This window comes from Leishmania martiniquensis, chromosome 22 (assembly GCF_017916325.1).
Source record: "Leishmania martiniquensis isolate LSCM1 chromosome 22, whole genome shotgun sequence".
Classification (NCBI taxonomy): domain Eukaryota; phylum Euglenozoa; class Kinetoplastea; order Trypanosomatida; family Trypanosomatidae; genus Leishmania; species Leishmania martiniquensis.
This window is the reverse complement of record NC_090157.1, coordinates 514,631-533,362: the sequence shown is the minus strand read 5'-3', so window position 1 is coordinate 533,362 and position 18,732 is coordinate 514,631. Positions and strand designations below refer to the sequence as shown.

The 18,732-nt window shown below is 62.9% G+C and overlaps 5 protein-coding genes across 5 annotated transcripts; 2 read left to right on the top strand and 3 right to left on the bottom strand.

Moving 5' to 3' along the window:
* Positions 1 to 1,434: 1,434 nt before the first annotated feature.
* Positions 1,435 to 3,993, top strand: LSCM1_02964 (uncharacterized protein; the record flags this gene model as incomplete). Its single annotated transcript, XM_067320521.1, has 1 exon — positions 1,435 to 3,993. One exon carries the CDS (start codon positions 1,435 to 1,437, stop codon positions 3,991 to 3,993), a length of 2,559 nt encoding a protein of 852 aa, XP_067178833.1.
* Positions 3,994 to 5,161: 1,168 nt separating this feature from the next.
* LSCM1_02963 (uncharacterized protein) lies at positions 5,162 to 8,077 on the top strand (the record flags this gene model as incomplete). The annotated part of the gene is made up of 1 exon (XM_067320520.1): positions 5,162 to 8,077. The coding sequence occupies one exon, from the start codon at positions 5,162 to 5,164 to the stop codon at positions 8,075 to 8,077; it is 2,916 nt and encodes a 971-aa protein (XP_067178832.1).
* Positions 8,078 to 8,762: 685 nt separating this feature from the next.
* Positions 8,763 to 9,254, bottom strand: LSCM1_02962 (uncharacterized protein; the record flags this gene model as incomplete). The annotated part of the gene is made up of 1 exon (XM_067320519.1): positions 8,763 to 9,254. One exon carries the CDS (start codon positions 9,252 to 9,254, stop codon positions 8,763 to 8,765), a length of 492 nt encoding a protein of 163 aa, XP_067178831.1.
* Positions 9,255 to 9,708: 454 nt separating this feature from the next.
* Positions 9,709 to 14,541, bottom strand: LSCM1_02961 (uncharacterized protein; the record flags this gene model as incomplete). Its single annotated transcript, XM_067320518.1, has 1 exon — positions 9,709 to 14,541. One exon carries the CDS (start codon positions 14,539 to 14,541, stop codon positions 9,709 to 9,711), a length of 4,833 nt encoding a protein of 1,610 aa, XP_067178830.1.
* A 1,883-nt stretch (positions 14,542 to 16,424) lies between these two features.
* Positions 16,425 to 17,393, bottom strand: LSCM1_02960 (uncharacterized protein; the record flags this gene model as incomplete). The annotated part of the gene is made up of 1 exon (XM_067320517.1): positions 16,425 to 17,393. One exon carries the CDS (start codon positions 17,391 to 17,393, stop codon positions 16,425 to 16,427), a length of 969 nt encoding a protein of 322 aa, XP_067178829.1.
* Between the last annotated feature and the right edge of the window lie 1,339 nt (positions 17,394 to 18,732).

The following is an 18,732-nucleotide window of genomic DNA, read 5'->3' as shown; positions in this document are numbered from 1 at the left end:
CGCAGGCAAGCTCGGGCGACGCATCGAGACGGATGCCGGCGGGGCAGGTCGTGAGCGGCGTGGTGTCGGAAGGACCTGTGTTGGTGAACGCGTCTGCACCATCCCTATGGCGAGCAAAGTGTCGGCGTGATTCGGGCGTCTCGGCCGGCCTTCAGTGCCCCCCCCGGCATGGGGCGCCTGAGCCGCTTCGAGTGACTCCGCGCGTGGCCGCGTGCATAGCGGAGGGATGCTAGCCGAGTTTGAGGCGACGACACGGGTGCGCCGCTGAACGAGGCGCGTGCAGGGCTGCTGCGCACCACGCAAGATGGACTTGAGTGGCAGGGCAAGGCAAGGGAGGGGAGAGGGGAGCGATGTGAGGCTGGGCTCGTGTGCCTGTGCGATAGAAAAGCGGTTACAATCAATGCGAAACTGCGCGTTGAAACGAACTTAAGCGTGCTAACGGAGCGAAGGGCCGTGCTCAAATAGAGAGCGGTGGAAAGGAGGTCGAGGGGTGGTGAGCGAGGGGGCGGGGAGCGTGTCTGTGTCTCCGGCCGAGCGTACCAGTCGTAGGTGACAGGCAGTAGTTTCCGGCGCACGACCCCTTGCGCCAGGATGAACTCTTCCTGGGCAGATTCCTCTTTGAGGCGGCGTTGCGCAGCATTTACCTGCTTCGCCGCTCACGTATCGTCCCCGACGGGTGGCGCTCATGCGCACGCCGACGTATCGCTGACAAGAGGGAGCGTGTGCCCTCCCCCCTCCGAAAAAATAATAAACGGGTGAAATCAAAATGCACCAAGGGTCTTTGTGGTGGAGAAGCTATGAGCGACTCCGAACTCATCGACTGGTGCACGTGGCCGGGTTGCACCCGCAATCGTTCACAAGGTCTCCTTCACGGCTCTCGTGCTTCGATGCATGCCTGCATATCACGTGTATCACGGCGCTGTTCATGTTGGCGCCTCACGCCCACGTCTGACTCTTCCTGCGCGCCGGCGGCCTGTCGCCTCTACCTTTGAGGCGGAGGTATGGACCATCTCCCTCCCTCCCCCCTCTCCTCTCTGCGGGTACTGGGGCATGTCTTTCACGGACTTCCTTGTCATGCCAGGGCAACAGCAACACTTACGGTGCCATTGGTGGGGCCGAGTACACACACGCGCCATAGACACGAGGCAAAGAGTACGGGAAGCGCACGCACATGTGTGTCCCTCTCTCTGTGTGTGTGAGTGTGTGGGCGCCCCGTTTCTCTTCCTCTCTGTGCGGACTCGTCTCGAGTGCTTTGGTAGCACCCGCACTCTGCCTCGCTACTTGTGCGTGTATCGGTCCCTCTTGCTCACCTCTCTGCGTGACTCTCCGCCGGGTAGAGCTGCTCCATCGCCGTTCCCCTCGCGACAGTGGCGGTGGACTCTTTTTATTGCTCTCTCGACCACCCCCCTCCTCCTCTCCATCAGTTGCATCAAAATGTGGCGTAGTGCTTCCCTTTCTCACCAGCTCACCAGCGAGGTGACCGCCGCGTACTACCTCTCCGCCGCCGCTGCGACCGCTGCTGCCGCTGTGGGCAGTGGTGCTGGCCTGCGAACACACTCTCGACTGACCTTGGTAGCACCGTCAGGGCTGCCCTCCTTCGTAGGGTTCCACCTTCTGCTCAGCAGGAGGGGTGCTGCCTGCAGCAGCAGCGTGCCGACGGCTGCAATGACGGCATCTGCGCTGCGTACGGCCCTCCGCCACCAGTCGCAGAGCAGCCGCGTACGACCATCGCTTCAGTGGCAGGACGGCCAGGTGGACCCGCGCTTCTCGTCGGAGGGCAACATGCGTCGGCTAAATGCGGAGACGATGCCGCACTTTGTGAAGGCGACCATCCAGAAGGACCGACGCGAGATGGGGCTCGGTGAGGTATTCGACTGGGTTGAGTTCGCAAAGGAGGCCATCTACATCCCCACGCGGTCCGGCCCGCTCTGGGTCGGCAGCGACGACCCACGAGCGTCGAAGTTCGTGCGGCGGCGGGAGAAGATGAAGCGGCAGCCACTGCAGCGGACACGGCAGAAGCCTGGGGCGGACCAAGCCAAGGCGCTCGAGGACCACCCCCTCCGTGAGTTTTTCACGACACCGTCCAATCTGCACGACCCGATGAGCGTCGCTACCGGCCTGCATCGTGCTGGGATGATCCGTGAGTATGACATCAAGCACACAGCGGCGAAGATCGAATACGTGCCACGGCCGCCCATTGTGTCCATCATGGGTCACGTCGATCATGGCAAGACGACGCTGCTGGATCACCTGCGCCACACGAACGTGGCAGCGGGTGAGGCGGGCGGCATCACGCAGAGCGTTGGCGCGTTTCAGGTGAGGACGCCTGACGGAAAGTGCATCACTTTCATCGACACGCCCGGCCACGCCGCATTCACGGCGATGAGGGAGGTGGGCGCCACGACGAACGACATGATCGTCCTCATCGTCTCCGCAGTGGACGGGGTGCAGCCGCAAACGCGCGAGGTCATCGAGCTTGCACAGCGGAAAGGCACGCCGATGGTGGTGGCTGTGACCAAGATCGACCGGCAGCCAGACTGCGACTATGTGAAGGATCAGCTGGCGGCAAACGGGGTGGAACTAGAGGAGAAGGGCGGCGACGTGCAGCTCGTTAAGGTCTGCGCCAAAGATGGGCGCGGCATCCCGGAGCTGCTGGAGGCGCTACACCTGCAGGCGGAGCTGTGCGAGGTGGCCACACCCACCCCATCTCGCGCCGAGCTGTACGTCCTCGAGTCGCGCAACTTGGGCGTTAGCGAGGTGGCGGCGGTTGTGCGCTGCGGCACTGTGAGGCCAGGACAGGTTTTTGCCACGGGCACAGTGTACGGGACGGTGAAGCGGGTCCTGGACGACCACGGCGCCACGCTCGGAGAGGCGAGGCCGTCAATGCCGGTTGTGCTTCATGGCTTCCGTGTGCCGCCGAAGCCAGGGTCGGTGATGATGCAGGTGAGCAGCGAGGCGCACGGCGAAAAGTTCAGCTATTTCATGCGTGACGTGTACACCGTCGAGGGCAACCGTGAGAACTACTTGCAGATTCTGAACCAAGAGCGACAGGGCCTCATCCACGGCAGGAAGCCGGACAACAACATCGTGCGTGCCTACAGCACCCAGGCCTTCATCTTATCGTGCAAGGCGGCCACCTTCGGGATGCTGCAGGCGCTGTTGAAGACAATTTACGAGCTTCCCCGACTCGAGGGCGTCTCGCTTGACATTCGCGTCACCGAGGTTGGCGGGTTGAAGGATGCGGACCTAATCCTGACGGGATCGGCTGGCCAGCCCGGATGCGTCCTGCTCTTTGGCGACTGCAAGGACTCCTTCTCATTGGACGTGCCGAACAATGTGCGGGTGCTGCGGTTCAACGTGCTGTACCACGGCATCGATGAATTGAAGCAGGTGCTCGTCGACTCGCTGCCCAAGGTGAAGAAGACGCGCATCATGGCGGCGGCAGAGTGCCTGCAGACCTTCAAGGCCTCCCAGGCAGGTCGCACAGGTAATGCGGGGGGTATGAAGGTCACGAAGGGCACCCTCGACGCTGCTCATCCCACCTTTCGCGTATTGCGACGACCGCAGAACTTGAAGACGAGGCTGGCAGCAGCGGCTGCTGCGGCTGGCCACCTCAAGCCCAGCCGGCCCAGGGGCGACACCGCCGCCGCTGCTGCGGCTGACGGCCAGGCACAAGAGATTGTCTACGAGGGCCAGCTGAAGGAGCTGCGCCGCTTTAAAGATCTTGTGCCGGCGGTAGAGACAGGCCTCGAATGCGGCGTCGTGCTGTACGACGACTTCAGCTTTCGCGTCGGGGACGTTCTGGAGCAGGTAGAAGAGTACGAGGAGAGCCGCGACGTCGCCGAGGAGTACGAGGCAGCCGAGAAGCGTGAGAGGATTCTGCGTGAGACAGCCGAGGCGCAGGCGCGCCTGGAGGATGCGGGGTCGGCGGCGGCGGGGCCGACCGGAAACGGCGCGGAGCTGCACGAAAGGCTCAAGGACTTGCCCAAGTAAACATTCACGTGCTGTCCATATCAAGGGAGGGGGAGGGAGGCTGACGCTGGTGACCAAGGCTCAGCGAAGAAGTATCTCTCTTTGGCGGATGGGGGCGCGCACGTGCACCCTGCAACCAACGTCGCCAACCTCGAAGACCGCTGCCCCCTCCCCCTTCCGCTTGTCCCCCTCAGTGCCCATGCTGCTCACGTGCGAACCCCCCACACACAGCCGTATATGCCCGGTCCCTCTCCTTGTTTGGCTCTTATTCGGATGCACGTGTGTGTGTGTACGTTACTCCTCTGCGTTTTCGGGCTCTGAATGCCCCACCTCCTCTCCTGTTGTTGCTTGCACTCTCTTCCTCTGTCCCGAGTAGGCTTGTTTCCAGTTCTTTCACATACCGACGTGCGCACTTGTGTGTTCGGCGTGTGCGGCTCCTCTATTCCCCATCCCCTACTTCACTCCGTGCCCTTTCTTCCCTTTGGCCCCTGTTTGTTACGTTAAGCGCGTACAGATTCACACACACACTTTTTCTTCTTCCTCCATTTTTTCTCAGACTTGCCTGCTTGCACATCTGTGGGTGTGCGCAAGTGCACCGTTGCTTCTCGTTGGCGCCCGACGTGCTGGGACGCGCAGCGATGATGGCGATGTATGTGCCCTTCCGCTTGAGGTCTTGTGACTGCCATTGCTGGCGGAATGAGCCGAGGTGGGTGCATAAGAGTGTCGTTGACTAGCACTACCTCGTCCCGAGGACTACTTCCGTCTCGACGCACGCAAGCTCGCACTTGTGGCCGCCGTAGAGAATCCATTTCAGCATCGTTATGCGTTCTCTTCACTCTCTCCGTTGCGCTCCACCAAACACCTGTCCCCTTCTCCGCGTGGCAGTCGTGCTCTCTTTCATCTTCGCTGCGTCTCCGCCTCTAAGAGATCACAGAGGGTGTGGAGTCGTCTCCCACTCCACGCCCTTAGCCTTCCCAGTATATCTTCGCACCCGCGCACCAACCTCTTTCCCTCCCTCCCTAATCGCCACCGCAGAGAACCAGAGTGGCACAGCACTCCTCACGGGATCACGTATTTCTCTATAAGCGCACACACGTTTGAATTCCTCAAGCCACCGATTCCACGTCACGGCGGGTACCGAGTCGAGAAAGCGAGAGTGGACAGACGTGGCTCGCGGAGTGTGGTGCGTATGCGGCTGAGTGCGTGGTCGACGGTGCCGTCCCGTCGCGAGGCGGCCGCGGCAGCTGCCTCTTACTGCACGGCAGTGGAGGCCCCCTTCCTCGAGCACCGCCGTCACCTGTGGATTGGGGCACCCGCACCAGTGGCGGCCGCTGCTTTCCTTCTAGGCCGAAGTGCATACAGCACCCCGTCAGTCGGCGCACCGCCACCAGTCTTCCAGCGTATCTGCGCGCGGCCACACTGCGATGGCACTACCTTCACTTCCCTCTCTTCTATTCAAGCGCAGCAGCGACGCTACGGCACCGGCACCACCACCACCACCACCCTCACTGACGGTGACGGTGCCCGCCCGCCTGCGGCCACCGCAGAAGAGCTTGAGCGCATCTTTTTCGCCTATCCGATAGCAGAACGGCTTGCCGCGCTCACCGTGGCGAGGCATGAAGCTGGTAAAGGGACGACGCCGGCAGAGACGACTGGGACGTCAGCCACGAGTACGTCGTGCCCGTACATGTCCATAAAGGATTTCGTGAAGAAGATGTCGCCCCACACCCGTGACGACATGTTTCGGCGGCAGCTGGACGCGCTGGAATGGATCACGAACTCCGAGTTGCTGCAACTGGTGAACGAGCGCGGGGAGGTGATCGAGCTCGAGTCGCTGCGCACGTGCCCAGAAGCCGCGACCTCTGCAAGCCGAAGCGAGGCCGCCCATCCGGCACTTTACAATGGCCTTCTGCACGTTCGCGTGACTGTCCCTGCGGCGTGGCTGCTCCGGGCAGGCGGGGGCGTGGACAGCGTGTCGGCAACGAAGAGGCAGTCCTCGCAGCTCACTCATGCGGCATCTTCAAGCTCCCGCGTGACCGGTGCTGCTTCAACGGTTACAAAACTGGCACCGAGGTCGGGCTCTTCGGATGACGCAAGCGAAGCAGCCGAGGCGCTCGACAGCGCTGAAAGAGAGGCCATCATCCGAGAGGCGCTCCTGCGGGTTCTTCGAAGTTGGGATGCGGCTATGCAGCAGCGCCGCGAGCGCTGCGTGGCAAGCGCAACTTCAGTGAATAATCCCCACACCCCCAGCCTGCCTCGGTACGCTCATCTCATCACGATGTACAACGCAATTCTTTGCGAGGCCACAGATTCGATGGGCGCGATCGAGAATGCCGATGATGCAGGGAAAGAAAACGCTCCTCCTCCCCTGACCCCGGCCGCGCGGTACACCCTGAAGCGACTCCGAATGGATACGCTTGAGTCTGTTGTGGCGAACAGCGGCGTCGTTGTCACCGTCGGTGGCGCGGGAAACCCAAGCGCGCAGGTGTCGAGCAGGTACCCGAGCGTATCATCCAGGCCGCTATGGGTGGTGCAGGGCACTGCTCGCCACCCAGCCACGTTCGTCGCGCTGCGCTACCCGGCAGATGCGTCGCCGCCGCGCTTTCGCTACGTGCAACCGCGCGTGACGGTCGCGACAAGCGCGAATAGCTTCGGCGGCTGGGGGTCGGAGGGCGTGGTGCCGACCAAGAAGGACGTGTACGAGGTCCTCAAGTACGTGCCCGTGAACTGGGGCTCTTTGGGCAACCTCAACCTCCCGCCTGAGGTACGGAAGAGGCACATCCGCACTTCATCGACCCTGGTGTGGTTCCGCCGGCAGCCGTTCTACTTCGAATTGCGGGACATGAACGGAACGGTGGAGATTCGGCGCAGCATTGTCCTCCATCCGGAGGCGCACGGTATGACGAAGGAGGAGGCATGGGAGGTGTTGGAGCTGCAGCTGGCGACTGGGGAGGCGAACAGCCTCGTACCACTCGGCGTAGACGGGGCCCCTTTGCGGCCGACGGAGAGCGTCTTCGACCGCGCCGTCACGAAGTTCGTGTACCGGGTGTGCCCCACGTACTTTGCGCCGCTCTCGCTCACCATGCAGCGCTACGTCAAGAAGAACCTTACGGAGTCGATGCTCATGACCTTTGTGCGGCGCTTTCCGCAGGACTTCGAGGTGCTCACGTCACGCTACAGTGACACACCACTGGTCCGGCGTCGCGCCGGTGCCGATAGCACGCGCTGGCTAAGTGACTTTGTGGCAGACCTCGAGAGGTACCCACAAGACGTCCGGGCTATTTTGATTCTCTGCAACGTCTTGTGTGCTGCGTGGGATCGACCCGAGTACGTCTACGTGCGGCTTTCTCTGAGGGAGCAAGAGATGGTAGGCGGATATGCAGGAATGCAGACGATCCTGAGTCGCCACCCGGCAATCTTCCGTGTGGGTCGGTACTTTGTGTGCCGCGCCGACCCGTCGAATCCATTGGCGCAGCGAGAGGAAGAGCCGGCCGCCGATGACGTGACAGCTGTCGCCCCCATCTATGAGGAGAACCCGTACCACAGCCCAAAAGAGCTGGCACAGGTCTTCCATTATGTCATGCCTGAGGGTGAGCCGTGCACCGCCGCGTACCTGGTGGACTGCTCAAGCCCGGCAATGCGATCCGTCTTACCGCCGCGCCTGGTGACGATTGTGCAGCTGTTCCCCAAGCTGTTTGCGTGCACGGAGACGTCGCCAGGGGTGTATTCCATTCGCAAAGTGAAGCAGCCAGCTCACAGGGCGACCCGGGGCGCCGCCGGCGTCCGCAGAGGCGTCTGCAGCACCGACGCCAGTGCTCCCGCACTTGACGGCAGCGGCAGCGGCGAGGACGAGGACGCGCTTCAAATGCTGGAGGAGGAGCTCGCCGACGAGGAGCACATGACGCGCGAGGAAGTTGTCCAGGCCGTGCGCACGCTCATCCCCGAGTCGGGGGTCGAGGCGCCGCAACTGCTGTTGTGGGCGTCGATGGGTGTGCAGCGGGCGGCGAACGAGTACTTTGGCGGCGTCTTGCGCCTTGTGGAGGCGCTGCCGGCGCAGTTCCGCGTCGTCACGAACGAGCACGCAAAGGTGATTTACAAAAAGTGACAGGACGGCAGGCGCGCAACTGCGGACTCGGTAAGGCGAGAAGGGCTTTGCACAAATGCTGAGAGACGAGGGGTGGGGCTCATGTTCGCTTGGCGCTGATGGGCGCGCGCCCCCTTTCATGTGGGTATCGCAGTTACACATTCCGTAAAACTGAGAAAAAGGGAAACATGGCTCGCCGGCGCCCCGCGGGTGGGGGGCCGCGCCTGGCCGTCAAAGGGGAAATGGGGGGGGCGCCCGCCGTTCGCCCCCCCGCCCATCTTCGGCGCGCCCCCATGGCGCCACCGCCCCCCAGGCAGCCGCAACCCCGCTTTAAGGAAGGCGGCGAGCGGGAATTCGTGAGGAAAAAAAGGTTGGGGTTTTGGCAGTTGGGTGGGGAGGGGGGCATCGCTTTTTCGCCGAGGGGGGCCGGGCGGGCGTCATCGCCCCAGGGGGGGTGGCGGCGCTTTTGTCGTTTTCTTTGATCCTCAATTCTTTCGACGCTCATTCGCACACTTCAAGGCACACACATACACAATAGGCAACGCCAACCGCGCGCACCAACAAACGGACACACCCCCTCCCCCATATAGGCGCATTGAAGCTGCCGTTCCGCCGTTCGGCGACAGGGCTGAACCGGGGGAGGGGCACTACCACGGAAAGGGGGAGAAGTTGTGAGGAGGCATCAGAGAGCAGGGGCTTGCGGCATTCACTTGCGACGCTCGTAGATCTCGCGTGCCGGAAAGGGCAGGGGTGAGCGGTTGTACCGATGGAAGTGGACGGAGTCGTAGCCGACGTAGCCGTCGTCTGCCTTGCCTTGAATCTTGGTTGTGTTGCCTGGGTACATGCGCAGTAGGCCCCACATATGGCGCACGAAGAGGTGCTGCAGGTGGTACTCCTGGTACTGGATTCGTCGGTACCAAGTCGTGAGCTGCGCACCGCGTGAGCGCTTGTACCCGGTGGTGTCGCCAACGCGCGGCGGTGGCTTGCACATGTGGAAGCGCTTCAGGTCGTTCTGGATGACGGCGGTGCGGCGCAGCGGCAGCTGGTCGATGCCCATGGTGAAGTACATGATCTTGTGCTTCACCATCCGCTCTGGTTCGGCCCACCACTTGGGCCCCGTGCGGATGACCGAGATGGGCGGTGTCGCGACCGAGCGCGTGAGGTATGTGTTGAGCTGGACGGCGCTCGGGCGAAGCATGGTGGGGAGTGACTCCTAGACGGGGCGGCTACAGCGACAGCAAGAGAGGGAGGAAGAGAAGGGCGGCATACGCGTGGTGGCATCATTCGATGTGCAGAGAGGCGCGGGTACGTGCGCGTATGATTGCCAATGCCGCGGCGTCGCAGGAGGGGAGGGGTGCGGGCGAGTAGGTGAGTGCCTGTGCGTGTCGCGAGAGATGAATGCATTATTAGGGCCGCGAATATGAGCGATCAAGTTCAAAGCTCAACCGTACGTGGAGCGAGGAGTCACGATGCCGCCCCATAGAGAAGTTTACATCAATGGTGTCGGACAGCATTGCAGAAGGGAAACTGGATCAGTTGTGCTTAGCAGCAAGTAAAGTGCCACTCAATGAGAAAGGAGGTAGGAGAGGAGGGGCATACACACACACACAAACGCTGGGGCGTTACTCATACGTGTGCCAATGCGAGGGATATCAGCGGGACGACTCCGTTTCTTCATCCTCGAGGACGTCCTCCGTCACCGCCGAGTTCGCCGCGTTAGCATCGCCCAGCGAGTAGCCGCTGCTGCTCACAGTGTCATCTTCCACATCAGCCCCTACGTGGGCAACGAGCTTCAGGGCCGCCTGCGCGCGCCGCTGTCGCTCCAGCTCACGATGGAGGCTCTCCCGCCACGCATTCTCCTCATTGAAGGCAGCACGCGCAGCGGCGTTATCGCCTACCGCCAGCCCCGAAGGGGGTGCCACAGCGCTCGCCATGGGGGCCCCCAGAAGGCTTGTGAAGTTCGCCGTCGCCGACTCCGCTCCGTGCATCGCGCCGAAGCGCTCTGTGGCGTAGCTGCGGCGTCGGCCCGATGTCGCGGCAGCCGCACCAGCTGTTGACGACCTCGCCTCCATTTCCTCTTTGATCGACGCCACGCTGTGTGCAGGGGCCGCGTTGTCACCACCACCGACCCGCGTCGCGTCGCTCTTCCTTGTCGCGGCGGCAGCAGCAGCAGCAGCGACCGCTGCGTTAGTCGAGGAGGGGAAGGGATCCAGCAAGTACACGCGTGCCCACTGATAGATGACGCCCTCGGCAGTGATGGCCACGAGGAAGCGCCCGTTCGGCGACCAGGCCACGCCGGTGCAGCGCCCGCCGTACGGCATCGGAAGCGTGGCGAGCACGTGGCTGTGACTGCGGCGGCTGCACTCGCCGGGCGCCGTCGCCGTGCTGCCGGGCTGTAGGGAGCCTACAGCGGGGGCGGGGGTTGCGGACACGCCACCGGGGGATGTGCGCTGCTTCGACGGTGACGGCGTCGCGAAGTGCGAGAGTGGCTCCATCCGCACGAAGCCCTCTTCGCACGGCGTAGCGACGATGATCACTCGCGGGTTGTCAGGGGACTGAACTGCACCGACGCCGAGGTGCCGCAGCCGACTCGGGCTCGTCGTCTTCAGGAGGGGGTAGAGACGGTAGCTGACCGTTGGTGCCCCTGCACCGACCACGCCCTCTCTGTCCGCAGCACTGCTGTGTCGACTGCCAGGCTGCAGCTGCAGGAGCACCCCAAGGGCGTAGATGGTGTCGCAGGGCAGCGTCACAAGTACGAGCAATGGGCAAACAACATCCAGCGCGTCGTTGCGTAACTGATGCAGCAACTCGCCTTTGGCGAAAGCGGTGGCAGGCGCGGCGGAGACCTTCGCTGCTGCTGCGGCTGACTTCTCCTTGTGCGGTACAGGCGCGGGACCGGAGTGGGCCGCGGGCGAAGGCGCACTGCTACCGCCTCTCCAGAGTGCAGACAATGTCTCTGAGAGACGCGACGGCAATCCAGCGAAGACTTGCGGAAGTATGCTCTTGTCGCCACTCGCGGGTGCACCGGCAGTGGAGACAGCAGGCGCGCTGTGCGCAACGAAATGCGACTGCCCGCCGCTACTTCTGCCGTGAGCATCGCGCCGATTGCGAGCAGCGCTTTTCGCTGCGGCCCTTTCGTCGACCGCGCGAAGTGCGTCTCCGGCCGCCCAGCACGCGCGATTCTGTTGTGCGAGTGTACGAAACACTTGCGCGGTGGGCTCCAGTGGGTGTGGCGGGGTGGGCCCCACACCATCAGGGCCGTCCTCGCTTGTGCTCTGCATCGACTCAGTGCCCTGTCGCGGCCCGCGGTGGCGGAAGAGGCTGTGCAGCTGTGAAACGTGAAGAGTACTTACCCCCAGCGCGGCAATGCCACCAAGCTGCTCCGGCAATGCGAGGGTCGTCACACGACGCAACTCCGGGAGCTGGTAGAGCGGGTTCGAGAAGACGCCCATGCCGTCCCCGCTGCTGCCGGCCCTGCCGTGCAGGAGGGGATCGACCACGGAGGACCCGGTGTGGGCATGCCTGCCGCTGCCAGCCAAAGCGGTGAGAGAGGAGGCAGCGGCGGTGGCGCGCAGGGTTGGCATGGCCACTACGTCGCCTGCCCGGTACGTCCATAGCGCAACAGTACCGCTGACGTCGCCCGAGAAGAAGAACGGCGAGGCAACGAGGTCGACAGCCAGGGCGGTGATGGCGCCTGACGACGCGGCGCACCCGGCGCCGTCCCCGCTGCTGCCATGGCTCCCCCGAGTACCACTGCGATGAACCTTCATCGTGCTCGCTGCAGCGCGTGCCAGTCTGGTGCCAGCCGCGTTTGTCGCAGGTAGCCCTGTGGAGCTGTTGTAGAGGTGCAGCTCGCTGCTGCCGAGGTAGCTGACGAGGAGGTAGTTGTTGTTCATTGGCATGAAGCGGACGAGGTGCGGCGCACGCTGGCCGACCGCCGCATCGACGCCGGCGTAGTGCGTGGAGGCCGAGGATGGCGTCGATGAGGATGCCCACCCCGTGCTGATGCGGCGCAGCTTCGCACTCGTGCAGGCGTTCCACACAATCACGCACCCGTCCATCCCCGCCGTGGCGAAGAGGGCGCCGTCGTCGTTGAAGGCGATAGACAGGATGGCGGCCGTGTGGCCGGGGAGTGGGACAGGCAGCACCGTGGAGCCGCCGCCCCCCGACGTGTCGCTGGCTGCACCCAGACAGCCTTCCGCTGCTGAGGTGCCGCCCAAGGCGGCGGTGGCGGCTGGCTTCGCGCTCGGCGGCGCATGCGGAGGCCAAAGGTTGCCGAGAGGCGTTGCTCGCATCGCCTCCGCGCCGCCGCCGACGGGCACACGCCAAAGCAGCCCCGACGACGTTCCAACTAAGTAGACATCCGAGGCGTGAGAGAACCCAATGCACGTCGCCTCCAGCGGCGGCGTCGGGTCGTCAAGGCGCACGCAGCCCTTCAGCTGTCGGAGGTCGATCACACGTACCTCGGGCGCGAAGAGGTAAGACACGTACGGGGCCACCACCCCCCGATCGATGGCGTCCATCTCTGCCACGTAGCTCAGCTGCGTGTTGGTGGTGGAGGAAAGATGCGACGAGTGCTGACGGTGACCGCTACCAACATGTTGCGGCTTCTCCGCAGGCTCCCCGCCGCGATGCGCGTAAGCGACCGTCCTCCCAGCTTCTTCAGGTGCGGCCAGTCCGTGGAGATCAGCACCTGGCGCAGCAGCAGCGTTAGCTGCTGTGGTGCCCGTGGACGACTCCGCAGACCACTCCGAAGACACCAGTGTGGAGGACCGGCTTTCAGTGTGCTGTGTCGACGTAGATAGCACGCTGCAGAACACCTCGCGCACGGGCGTGCCGCCGTAGCACAACGTGAGGGGCAGCAGCGGCGCATGCGGGTCGTACCGGCCGTCTAGTGGAATAGTAAGGGGTGTGAACAGCCCTGACAGCGGCGAGTGCGCCCCACGCGTGCACGACATCCGCGAGCTGCTGGCACTGCGTGAGGACTCGCTACCGCTCCAGCTGTCGCAGCTGCACCTCGAGCACGCACACGAGGACTTGCGTGAGGAGCGTGAGAGGTCGGGGAGGCGCCCGTCTGCGGCGTGGGGACTGCTGCCGCTGTAGGGAAACGCCGCCGACACGGACCAGCGAGCGCGCGAAGGCGAGGGCGCTGCGACGCGGGCGTTGGCGCCTTCGCCGCTCTGCTCTAGTTTTCCTCTGCGCCGGTGGCAGCGGTTGGCCGGTGGGATGTGCTGCTCTTCTCCCCCAGTCGAAGGCGAGGCCGCCAGGGCTGCCGTGCCGGCCTCGCGCAACGTCCGCGCGAGAAAACTGATTGGGCCGCTGCTGCTGAAGACGCCACCCACAGGCTGCGATGTCTTCGTCGCTGGCATTTCCTCTTGATGCCACGAAGACGACCGCACCTGCTTCTGCGGGGGAGTCGCGTCCACGGTGGGGCTTCGAGCGGGATCCGGAGCACGACCTGCCACCTCATGAGCGCTGCGGCACTGCCGATGACAATGATGGTGATGGTGATGCCGGTTCTCCCGCTCTGTGTGCGAGGGTGAGGCGTGGTGGCAGTGGCACCGACCCTCACTGACGCTCACGGAGCATGGCGTCAGCAGCAGCACCGCGAGCGGGCTCGGGCCGTCATCGGCGCTGTCCCGCCAGTGCTGAGAGCGGCGGTGCCAGGACTGCTGACGTCGCACATGCAGTGGAGACGATTGATATGATATCTCGGGCGTGCTGTGAGCAGGGTTAGGCGAGGCGGCGGGCGGGGGGATACCGGGCTGTGGGGCCGAGTCGACGGTGGCCGAGGGCGGAGTACGTGTCCCTTGAGCTGCTGGTGTCTGCGGGGTCGCGGATGGGTCCAGGGAGGCGGCTGCGGGGTGCGGCGCAGAGGGTGACTGTGGCGACCCGAGCCCGTCGCGCGCGCGATTATCGGTGGCACTGGCGGAAGTGATGGCTACATCCGGGAAGAGCAAGGGAGCGCCAGAGGCCGCCGCGGAGAGGAGGCGAGAAGCGACAACGCCGAGAGGCTGCGACAACGCATTGCGCACCATGTCTGCTGCTGTCGCAGACGCTGCCGTCGTCGTCAGCGCCGTTGTTCGGCGAGCGTCTCGACGCTGTTGGCGATTGGCATCGCGAGCCTTCTTCTGCTTCACTCGCTGCGCCAACGGAGCGAGAGGACACACCAAATCCGATAGGCATGGCGGAGACGACGACGGCGGTGCTTCTGCGACGGCAGTTGGGGCTGTGCGAAGATGAGCGGGTGGGGAGGAAGACGTCTGACGCAATGCTGATGCGGCCTCCGGCGCTCCAGCTTTCGGGTCGCCGGGTAGGCTGAGGTGGTCAGCGTTGCTTTGCGGCTGCGCACATCGGAGCGCGTTCACATGTTGGAGGATGGTGCGCAGACGTGCCGCCGCACGCAAGGCGCGGGTAAGAGCCGCGTCCCTCGGCGGTGGAAGCGACGGAGTCGATGAAGCGGCGGAAGGGATGCCGCCATGCATCCTCCCCCTCCGCTTGAGCGTGTTGCCCAACGCTGACGAGAGAAGACAAAGAGTAAGTGCGGTGCGGCTGCCTACAGTACACAGATCAGCAGTACGGCTGCTGCTGCCGCTTCACACGAGGACCGCAGTCGTGGTGGTGGTGATGGGCGATGCGCAGGGAGTTGGGAAGACGGCACACGCACGTACTGACAACCATTCACCAAAACGTCCATACACACAGCGTGTGCGTCAGCGTGTGTGTGTGCGTGTGTATATGTATGTGTGTGTGACAGAGAGAGAGAGCGAGGGCACAGGGGTAAGGAGAGCAAGAGAGTGAGGGCGGCGCGACACGTGACGCTTCGCTGATGTAGGAAAAGGCACGTGCGATCAGGCGAAGGAAGAGATGGTGGTGGGAGGTGGTGCCACATCTGCGCCCTTAGGCATAGACGGACTGTCCTGACCAGCATGCACGCACCGTTCATCTTCATCTGCAGCCTCCTCTCTTGCTCTCTCGTGCCCTTCCCACTCCACCACGAGAATTGGTGGCGAGAGGGAGGGGGGGGGGAAGACGGAGCGGGGTGCGATGCGATGGGGGTAGCGAGCGCATGCACCGCTGTAGGCTGGTTTCGCCTCTTACTCGCATCACGGCCATTGGCGGCTCCGCACTCAGGACTCTACAGGGTGCTGATGGAGGGTGGAGGGTCGTGCTGCTTATGTTCACAGATGGAGGGGCAGACGCTCGCACACACACACACACACACACAGACGTATATATATATATGTCACTGCGGGCCGCCGACATCAGAGATAAAAGCGAAGAGAAGGGGGTGAGGGGCAAGAGGAGGACACAAGCTCGAAGGGGGGTTGTGTGCCCCCATGCGCCGACCCGCCCCGCCCCCACCCCCTCCTCCCCTGCAATCCACAGGGACGACAGATGAGCAGGGGCGGAAACGTAATGGGTGGGGAGAGGGAGAGAGCACAGAAGTGAGAGCGAATTGGTAAACAGGTCGGATCGGCGTACGGCACTTAAATATGGACAGCGGCCAAGCCCTTTTTTTAAAACTTATTTGCACACACGCACGCAGTCAGGCTGACATCGGGGAGGAGAGAGAGAGGAGGTCAGGCCGACTCGGATGGGGTGGCCCTGGGAAGAAAGGGGGTGGCGTAAGAAGAGGGAGAGGAGGGCGGGGGGGGGGGCAGACAACGGCACTGCCGATGCCTTCCGCCCCGCCCTCGACGCGTATTTGAAAGCGCTTCAGTTGTGAGGCGAAAAAACCAAAGACAAGATATTTCTTTTTTTTTACTCTTGTGCACCTCTCTGAAGTGCTCGTTGAGCGCAGGTTACGACACACACACACACAGAGAGACGGACTTCTGACGGAGGGTCGCTGGGGAGGGGATTGGAGAGGTACTCGTTGAAGAGGACAGCACACACGGAAGGCTCTGCCCCCTCCCCTCCCCTCCCTCCCCAAAGACGCCAAAAAAAAAGATGGAGCGGACACACAACAGAAAGCAACACAAAGAGAGAGAGAGAGGGATGCAGACATGCCCACTACAGCGGCGGCACGACTCACACCGACGACGCACACAACGGCGTAGACCACCAAAGAAAAGGGACTGCATTCGTCTTTGGAGACATACACACACGAAAAAAAAAACAGCAAGCTACACATAATGTGCGCATCCGCGCTGATTATTGAAGGGTGTATAACCTCGCCATCTCACACCGTTAATGGACATGTACAGAAAACACGAATACACACCGAACACGCGACATCCAGGCACATGCGTGAGCATCTGCATGGGACACCCACATGTGATACGCAAGACCAGTCGCCGCCACGTGCCGCGCACACGTGCTGCCACAGAAAAAGTTGCGAAAGAGACTGAGCGCTATCGGCTGCTCAGGCTGCCACGATACGCCGCACACCGGCGGCGAACTCCGTCTCTCGACCACGCAGCATACACTTCGCGACGGCTTCAAGCTCGAAGACGCGCGGGTCGGTGGCCCCCATCGCACGAAGGCACTCGGCAAGGAAAAAGAGGTACTCGCGGTTGGGACCGCTGATGCCGGAGCGGCTCAGAATATCCGTCGCCATCTCTTCCATCGAGGCCTCGCCCATGTACTCCTCGTTCTGCTCTGTCGCAATGTAGCAAAGGTAGGCGACTTTCTTGTGCGGCTGCACAGCTGGCGCGTTTAGGTGGCGGATGATGTCGAGCACCTCTTCCGCGACGCCGGCCTCGGCGCTGGAAGAGTCGTGGCGCAGAAGCGGATCGTAATGGGCGGAACTTTCGGGCCTGAACGGCTTGCACGCCGGTGCCAGCAGTGTCGGCGTCGTAGTCAGGCTGCTGGTCGTAGGATGCGCGTTGAACAGGGTCAACTGCACGCGGCCGTAGCCACCTTCGCGCACATCCAGCGCTTGGAAGATCGTGTTCAGCTTCTCAGGGACCGCCGGCAGCTGGTACGCCTTGCTGTACACACGCGCCTCCTTGTCCTCCGAGGGCAGCAGTGTCACCACACGGCCCGGCTGGCCGGGCACGCCGCGGTGATCGCATGAGCCCTGATAGAAAACGCGCTTGTAGCCTTTGATGTACGCCTCGTACTCGGCGTCGAACTCGAAGTTCTGCTTCCACAGGATGGAGCCGTAGCCGAAGATGACGAAGATGTGGTCGTCGAAGGAGGGGAGGCCGAACTGCTCGTGGTAGCGCGTGGAGGCAGCCTTGACGCTGTACTGCTGTGAAAGTTTGGGCTGAATCGTCGTGATTTTAGGGAGTGACGCCGCCACATGCGAGGCTGGCGCCGACACGTCGGCCGGCAGCTGAGAGGCGCCGTAGTCGTGGAGGTTGCTGACGGTGATATCGCTGCTGGGCATAATGACATCCAAGGAGGGCCTTGAGGAGCGCAGGGGCTCTGGTGGCGGGATTGGGGGGGCGGGGCGGGGTAGAATGAGTGATGCTGATATGGCAGCCGCCAGCCAAGGTCGTTGTACGCGCGTAAGGCCGTGCACGAGGTGTGCGTGTGTGTGTGACAGAGAAAACGAAAAAAAAAAGATGTTAAGGCCGTGGGGGCGGGGGGAGTGCCGTGTACGGTTAGAGCCTCTCGGTGGCAGCGGTACGAATGAGTGCGTTGCGTGAAGGGGCGATGTGGGGTATGTCGGGGTGCATGCGCATGTGTGGGGCTAGACGCAGGTTGTGCCAGAGGAAGAGGAAGAGAGAGGGAGGTGAAATGGGAGGTAAGCGACGGAAGGCGTGTGGGGCGGGATGGCATCCCATGCACACGTACGTACATATATATGTATATATATATATGTATACATGCCGATACGTGCACGCTGACTGACACAGCGAACATGTGCGTCACGCCGTCTTCTCCACCCACCTCTCTCTCCTCCCCCGCCAGGCAGATGTGCTCGGCGAGGATAGATTGGGAAAGGGAGCGGTGCCGCTGCGGAAGGGATGGTGAGCAACATTCTTTCCATGGCGAATGTAGCTGACGTGCGCTCTCTCTTGCCATTTCGATGCATCGCTGCTCGCTCATGGCCGCTCACGCGTCTGCTTATGCGCGTCTACGAGTACGTGAGCGTGTGCTTCCCTCCCGTTCTCTCTCCCCTCTCTTAACCGCCTTCGCAATGCTTCGCACACGGACTGACCGTGGGCGGGCGGGCGACCGCTGCATGACAGTGCGGGATGGTTGGGGAGCCCGGGTGGTGCGAGACATCCATGGAGGAGATGGTGACAGGGAGTGCCCGTAGAAACGGCGTCGATGGTAAGCCCCACCGCCGCCGCGCCAGGAGCCAACGGCTACTAAGAGAGACCTGAGGGCCAGGAAAAGAGTTGCGGGAGAGACGAAAGGGTGAGGCGTGCGAGGCTGAGGGCAGCGCACGTGAGCAGCGTAGCAAGGGTGAGGGCGTCAAAGCTACGACAATAAAAGAGACAGTGTGCTGGAGGAAGAGGACGAGTGTGTGTATGTGTGCGTTGGCGATCGCCGGAGCAAAAAAAAAGAGACGTCATTTCACAGGAGATGACGGGTGAAAGTGCGCGTGCAGAGCCGATGCCAATCTGCCAGCTGCTCACCGGGCGCTGACTCTGGCAGCTGGCCGAGCGGCAGAGAGAGAGGTAGAGGGGCAGTGTGCGCACTGGTGCGCTGGCCCCCTTGCTCCAGCACCCGGTGAGCCTGTCAACACCCTCGGCCGGCTTCACGCTTGCGCAAGT